Below are 8,105 nucleotides of genomic sequence, written 5' to 3'. Positions count from 1 at the left end.
TTAGCATAAAACCTTTCTAGATTACGAGTAATGGGGAGAGGTTGATAGTATAAAACATTGTGAGAAGCAGCTCCCTCTGAAGTAACGTAGTTTTCGAGAAAGAATTCATTTTTTTTACACAAATTTGATTTCGATACCTCAGATTGAGAACTTTGATACCTCAGATTTAGAACTGAGGTCTCGAAATCAAGCATCTGACTTCATGTGACGAGGGTGTTTTTTTTTCTCATTATTATCTCGCAACTTCGACAACTGATTGAGCTCAAATTTTCACAGGTTTGTTATTTTATGCATATGTTGAGATACACCTACTGTGAAGACTGTGTCCAGTGTCTTTAAGGAAAGCCCGACCTCTAGCACAAGGTTGCATGTACCATTTATACTGCATTGTTCAACAAGACAGACAGGAATAGATGTGAATGTTCACGGTCTTTATATATCTTGAATAGTATTGTTAGCGTTAGACGTTCAATTAGCCATTGTGGATCAGCCATTTATTAAACCCCCAAAATTTCCCTCTAAGTTTGATTAAACCTACATGACTGAAAAATGCTGTATTAGTTAGTCTTTTTACAAGTCAATGAGCAATTTGAACCTATGAAGGCAAGTTCAGAGCTGCCACCATTTGCATATCACAATCCTGGAGATTTTGTGGAAAACAATCAATGGTATTTCAAACCACATTCAACAAAATAGTGAACAAGTTTCGGGAATCATGTTATTATTTGTTTTCCCAAAACTGTTAAGCAAAATTGTTCGTCAGAAAGATTGGCTAGTTTTCAGGGAACTTTCTGCAAAATCAGGGAGATTTAGCGCCGGATCGTGATTCATTCCTGGAAACTAAAAACTGGAACTGAATGATTTCATCCTGCAATAATTTAAACAGCTACCTGAGCGGAATGTTTTCAACAGAAATGGTATTTTTACTTGTTTATAATGCACTTGTTCACCATTTTAATGTAATTTTGATATGTGTACACTTCTGAACTTTTCGTAATTATCGGTTAAAAAATCAGGCCCCTACCTAAAGGTTTTTTGAAAAACTAAAAACACTTCTGCCGTTGAGAGCGGGCGTCATTTGTGGGAGTTTGCTTTGTTACACATCCACGCTTCAACAAAGCGGCTTTGTCTACTTATGACGTTTTGAGAGTGATTACGTAACAGGGCTTTTCGCAAATCTCGCAGAAAAGCTGTGGATAAGGGCATACAAAATGATTGTTTTTTTTTACACAATTGAAACCTATTTATAATCATATGACTCGATTTCCTTATTCATCGAAAACATTTTAAGTGGAATTCAGCAAAGTTCACGACTTGAAATTTTCGTTCAAGCAGGTCTTTAAGAATCATCTCTTTGTTAGCTTCCTTTATACATGTTCAACTGAAGTGCATTATGTAAGATCATAAACTACCAAGTGCATGCACTTTTTTAAATTCACAAACACAAGTTGTCAATAGAGGGCGAATGAATTTTCTGTTTCAGTAAAATGCACCCCCCCCCCCCTTCCTACCTCACAAGTCACCGACTGGTCATGGACCAACAATCACTCTGTTTCAAAATTCAGTGATGTAGACAGAAGACTTCTAGTTCATAGTGAAAAAAACAACAAAAATAATACTAAAATAAACTTGCAACCTTCTGAAACAAAAAAACCATTGGCCCCCAAACAATTAACTTACTTCAAGTGGTTGCTTTACTTTTTGTGTGTAATTGCATCAGGGATAAAGAATACGATTTTGGTTTTATCCTAACAGTGATGTGTGATAAGCACTTCACACTTAGACCCCGTTCCCACTGGATCCCACATTGATCCCCCAATTCACAAAAAGGGCGATCAAGACCCCGAAATGGTGATCAAAGGGAGATCAAAGGGTGATCAACGAGAAACAGGCTCCAGTGGGAACGCGAGGGCGATCAGGATCTGACCGAGCAATTTTGATCCTCCTTGGGAGTAGGATTAAAGCTGGATCTGATCGCCCTTGTGGATTAATGGGCGATCAAAAGTCTAGTGGGAACGCAAAGGGCGATCGGACCCCGCATATTGCTAGCAAAACAGGGTTCTTTTGAACCCACTTCCGTTCCCAAAAAGAGGGATCAATGCGCGATCATACTCAAGCGGGAACGTGACCGCGATTTCACGCCTGCAACCAATCTTGTTGCAGGATCCCGTTCTCGCAATTGTGGATCCAGTGGGAATGCAGTCTCAATGCTTTGGGGCTCTTGTAGGGGGTTCACAGGTGACTCGGAGACTCCGAGAGTACACAGAATAAGATCACACACCACCTTTCAGCCGGGATCAGTCGAGAACAACATTAACAAAATGGCACTACATCATCATCGTTGCAGGTGGTAGATACATGAACAGTGATCCTACGTGTTCTTGAGCATCCAAGAACACACCGCCCGAACTCGATCAGTGATTTTACATCCCTCTACTCGTAGAAATTAGACTGTTTCTCCTGGAGGTGACGGTGAACTGTCCTCATAGTGACTTGATGAGGCAGGGGGAGTGCTCTGAACCTGGGACTGTACCATGTTCTGTAAGGACTCATCTAGACTGGGAACGACCCTGGTTGAATCGTCCACAGTCTCCTCAGGTCCAATGGATAAGTCTTTGAGGTCATTTTCTACACCTAGGTTTGGGTTTGGTATACTGTTGTCTTCGGGTACGCCCGTCCAGTAGGACTCTTGAGGGCTGGCCTCAGGCGTGACGTTTTCCGGACTTTGGTCATCTCCACTGGTCTGAAGAGAATCCTCGTCGCCATCTTGGAATTGCACCATTGGTTTCATCTCAATGTCAGGTGACTCCGTCTCCTTCCAGCCCTGACTGAGCCTTGATAAGGATGCTTGGGCACTCTCCACGGAGGTCTCGGACTTGTCAACAGAGGCAGACAGGGGATTCACATCAACCGTGGCTGGGCTTTTCAGCGCAAACGGAGAAGGAGGAACAGTCAACGTTTTTGATTCTAAACACGGATTGCTGAGGCTTCGTACCCGCTCTTCCGATGCAGGAGGGAGGAGTGTGGGTGATTCAGCGCTGCTCTCAGTCGAGTTCATACTGAGGGTCAGGGGAGGAGCTTTGGATTTGGAAAGAGTGGGGGGTATATTTGACTGATCTTTGTAGGGATCAACTAACAGTTGGCTGGTAGAGCCATCATCACTGGTTGGGTCGTTGCTGCTGCTGCTACTGTCTAAATCCCGCCGGACGAAGGCGGCGCCTAAGGAAGCAATTGGAGGAGTGCCGAAAGCCGAGGGCGACATGGCGTCGTGGGCTTCCTCTATTTCCGGCGAGCCAGCGACCGCTTTGGAGTGTGCTCCCCATCTGACTTTAGGGGTGGTGTTGTGGGACGGCGATCCTTGGAGCGGCTGGGGCTTTGTCTTGGTAGTGCCGCCTGCAAAGACAGAAATTGAGACAATGGAATATTTAAAAAGATGGCAAAAGTAGAAAAGGCAGATATCACTTGGTGTTTCATCGGGTCACATTGTCACTGACTTTGATTTCCCAAGAATATGATTTCATTTTAATTTACTGGTCCTCATAAAAACACAAACTACCAGCCCCCTCCCACTTTCGAGAATACGTTGTTTCTCACTTAAAGATGCCAGTGAATTCACATTTACTTAAGAATCATTGAAAATGTGAGGAAGAGGGGGAGTAAAACTTCAAGCACTTACAGACACATTGAGGACTCCATGCTTAAAAAACAGAGAGTGATCTTAACTTTTAAGTGGAACACACCAGAGGTAAAAGGGCAATAATTAAAGTTTATATTTTTAAATATTACAACAATATATGTGGCAGAATGTCACAAATTCCAGGGGGAAAAATGCCCCCCAAATTGGCTTTGTTACTTTCAAAACATTTAATAAATGATAAATGTAGCAGATCAATGGGCATGCTGGGTGGTGGGGGGGGGGGGGGAATGGGGGGGGGGGCATTTAGTCCACTGAAATGACCTTAAAGACAGCTTTTAACTAGAAGTTTGGGGTATTTGTAATCCTACTTGCATGAAAATGTTTCTATTCCTTTGTGCCAGAAATGATAATAATAATAATAATAATAATAATAATAATAATAATAATAATAATAATAATCCCGACCGGGATTCGAACCGGGGTCAACTTGGTGAGAGGCGAGCGCTTTACGCACAAGCCAACTGTGCCACCCCAATAATGACAACAGTAATGCCATCAACCCATGGTTGTCATTGGCCACAGACCTTCCGGAATTTTCCAATATCCTCCACATAGTGTAACTCAACAATTAGAATCTCGCAGAGCCCCCAAAATCAGACAACTTGCAGGATATTGGGGGGTTGGAAATATCGTAACAAAACCTTCCCTCGAGCCGGTATAAATTCAATGTATGATGCACAAAAGTAACCAACTTAAAACTACGCATATTAAAATTAAAATAAAAAATAAATCAAAATAATTAAATAAAACATTCAAATAACATCTATTTTCAATTCGAAACATTCTCTTCTCTGGTACACGTACAAGGTCATGCTTACTGGGTTTTTTTCCCAATCATGCTTATAGTTAGTCTTGTCTAAAGTCTTGGAAAGATTAGTGGGTGGCTTGGGAGGAGTCTAACCTTCTCTCTGTCTTTTGGTCTCGCTTTCTTAGTTCGCACTTAAGGGGGTAAATGGCGGGAGGGAAACACAGTGTTAGATAATTCAATAGACACTTGAACATGTTCAGGCTACAGAATATGAAAAGAAACCTCTATAATTTACAGAATAACACAAGAAACATCTGTAGGCCACCCTACAGATTATGATCATAAACCTCTATTCATAAATACCTCAGACAGTTTCGCTATTCCTATTGGTGGAGAGCGCGTCACGTGGGTGTGTATAAACCTTTGTTTATGACCGGTAAAAAGTGTTAATTCATGGGCGTGACATGCGACCTTGCACCTGTTTCTTCATTCCTATTGGTCGAGAGCAACGGCTGAAACAGTTGTGCCACATCATGCGATACGCGTGACGCGCACAGCATTCCCTTATAAGGAGTTGTTTACCCGAGGGCGGCGAAGGGCTTTACCATTTCATAGCTGGAGGGGTGTTGTGTTGAAATAAATCATTGAACAATTATAATTTTTACATTTATTTTACTTTTTGACCAAAAATTGATGATGTTTTTGACCGAAAAGGTATTTATGAATGGGAATCAAAGTGTGTTGAATCGGTTTTCAACTAGTGGTGTAAACTCGCCGAGGCCTGGTTCTTGATAAATTAACCTCGACTTCGCTCGGTAAAATTATCAAGAACCAGGCCTCGTTGGGATTAAACCACTAGTTGAAAACAACCATGTCTTGTATCCTTGTCAAACCTGTATAATACCTTTAAAGGGAAGGTACATGTTTGGTAGTTGTCAAAGACCAGTCTTCTCACTTGGTGTATCCCATCATAAGCACAAAATAACAAGCCTGTGAAAATTTGGGCTCAATTGGTCATCGAAGTTGCGAGAAAATGATGAAAGAAAAAACACCCTCGTTGGACGAATCTGTGTGCTTTCAGACAGGAATAAAAGACTTCTAGCTAGAAGTCTTTTATTATTTTATTGAGAAATTACCTCTTTCTCAAAAACTACAATACTTCAGAGGGAGTCGTTTCCCACAATGTTTTATACTATCAACAGCTCTCGAATGCTCGTTACCAAGTCAGTTTTTAAGTTAATATTTGTGTTGAGTAATTACCAAACGTGTACCTTCCCTTTAAATCTACTTAGAAATCGCATCAATATGAGGTCACTTCCTACTTGTACCGTCTTCTAAGAAAAACCCCTTTTATAAATAAACATGTTCCATGCCTATTGAAACAATATCCGATTGAAATTCAAAACTTGTCCCTAAGGAAATGCCCAAGACGTCAGATGGAATAACTTTTGCGATGATTAAAGCATATCAAAGGAAATGGATAAATGGTACCAGATGTACCACTGACGTATAAAGAAAAAATAAAATATAAATAAAAATCACAGACAACCGCTTTCCCCAGTGCCAGACGAGTGCCTCATGTCTGAGGGTATATGGTTAACCAGAACATGCCTAAAAGTAGGGCTTGAAGACACTGTGGTTTCAAGGAGTAAGACAGGAGCATTAAAGGCACTGGACACTATTGGTAATGACTCAAGATAACTAATTAGCATGAAAACGTTCTTGGCAACGAGCAATGGAAGTGTCGTGGCCGAGCGGCTAAGAGCACCGAATTCAAACTCTGGTGTTTCTGATCAGCAGAGTGTGGGTTCGAATCCCCAGCCGTGACACTTGTGTCCTTAAGCAAGACACTTAACTATTGCTTGGTCCTTCGGATGGGACATAAAGCCGTTCACCCCGGTGTTCCTGGCTGTGGCTGCTGTATGTGCCGTAGCACCTTGTAAACCATTATAAGGTGCTACCTAATTTGGGTCTCAGAATTCATCGCTGCAATAATCTTTCTGAAAATTTGTATATACTCAGCGCCTTGAGTACCTTATTAGGTAGATACGTGCGCTATATAAGACTAAGATATTATTATTATTATTAACAGAGAGCTGTAGATAGTATCATTGTGAGAAACGGCTCTTTATGAAGAAACTTATTTTTCTTTGAGAGAGAGGTTTTTTTCTCACTCTAATAATAATAGACTTCTGGCCTGAAGCATCTGAAATGCATTTTTTTCATTATTCCCTTGCAACTTTTTCAATGACCAAATTTTCACAGGTTTGTTATTTCATGCATTTGTTGGGATACACCAAGTGAGAGTACTGGTCTTTGACAATTTCTAATAGTGTCCAGTGCCTTTAACCAAACGAGACCTCGCTTTTGCGACCAAATGAGGGTGACTGCAAGTAGGTTAGTGGGTGCCATTGTGGTTGAAAGACAGGGCACAGTGGGTGGTTACTCATCTGGGGGAGCAAGATTTAGATTCAGTTTAATTCGACATTTGTCTCAAAATCATGCCACTTACTGAAAAACACTTAAAATGTTTGTTTGTTTGTATAACAAAAAACTTGTATTAATAGACCCTTCCCATGAAATATGTAAATTGCACGTAGCGCGTGCGCACTAACGTTTTGGTTGGCAAAATGAGGCAACATCGCGGTGTTTTGTACACAACTAATGGGTGCGTGACGCAGAAGCGACTGCGCGTCTGCTTAGTGCACAACTCTACGGTGTTTGCCAACCAACAGGGTCTGCACGCATGTGTGAATGTAATTAGCATGGTTCATGGGAAGGGTCCATTGACCTGTGCTAAGCTCCTGCGAAACATTCACTGTAAAAATAGCCCTGTGATGCCAAAGTTTGTATCCATTTGCAGGACTTGTGAAACAGACACTGGACATTATTGGTAATTGTCAAAGACCAGTCTTCTCACTTGGTGTATCTCAACGTATGCACAAAATAACAAACCTGTGAAAATTTGAAATCAAATGGTCGTCGAAGTTGCGAGATAATAATGGAAGAAAAGCACCCGTTCAGATGCTTGATTTCGGGACCTCTAAATCTAATTCTGAGGTCTCAAAATCAAATTCGTGGAAACTTAATTCTTTCTCGACAACTATGGCACTTCAGAGTGAGCCGTTTCTCACAATGTTTTATACTGTCAACAGCTCTCCATTGCTCAGTATCAAGTAAGTTTTATGCTAAAATTTATTTTGAGTAACTACCAATAGTGTCAATCGCCCTTTAAACGACCAATCTAAAAGGAAATAAGGCCCACTCTAATGTTTGCTTCAATAAGATATAACCTAATGACCAACCTGATCCGGTAGCCCCCTTTGCCGTCTGCCCCATCGGGGGTTGAACCTGTCCTTTAGTCTGCGGATCTGAGTGCCGTCTGTCTGATGATGCAAATAGACCTCGCCGTGCACCCATTACTTGTGCAATGGGAGCCATAGCCCTAGAGAGTCAAGAAAGAAAAGACAAATCATAAATCTACATCCCCCAAAGTTCCTAAAGAAAAATCTTAATATAGGTTTTCTCGGTCAAATTCGGCAAATGAGCAGTCAATTTCATTTTCATGCGTTCAAATTAAAGCGGTTTTGCCTCTCCAGTTGTTATTGCGTTTCAAATTTAAAGAGCTCAGGAAAGTACTGACCACATATATATATACAC

At 41.2% G+C, this 8,105-nt stretch overlaps 1 protein-coding gene across 1 annotated transcript; it reads right to left on the bottom strand.

Annotated features, from left to right (window-relative positions):
- Positions 1 to 1,272: 1,272 nt before the first annotated feature.
- On the bottom strand, positions 1,273 to 7,884 carry LOC117292801 (mucin-12-like). The gene is made up of 2 exons (XM_033774965.1): positions 7,751 to 7,884; positions 1,273 to 3,393 (listed from the first exon to the last, which is right to left on the bottom strand). The coding sequence occupies exons 1-2, from the start codon at positions 7,863 to 7,865 to the stop codon at positions 2,447 to 2,449; spliced, it is 1,062 nt and encodes a 353-aa protein (XP_033630856.1). The 5' UTR covers positions 7,866 to 7,884; the 3' UTR covers positions 1,273 to 2,446.
- Between the last annotated feature and the right edge of the window lie 221 nt (positions 7,885 to 8,105).

This window comes from Asterias rubens, chromosome 7, assembly GCF_902459465.1.
Source record: "Asterias rubens chromosome 7, eAstRub1.3, whole genome shotgun sequence".
In the NCBI taxonomy this organism is placed as follows: domain Eukaryota; kingdom Metazoa; phylum Echinodermata; class Asteroidea; order Forcipulatida; family Asteriidae; genus Asterias; species Asterias rubens.
Note: the sequence above shows the minus strand (reverse complement) of the source record. Positions and strands in the feature narration are given on the sequence as shown.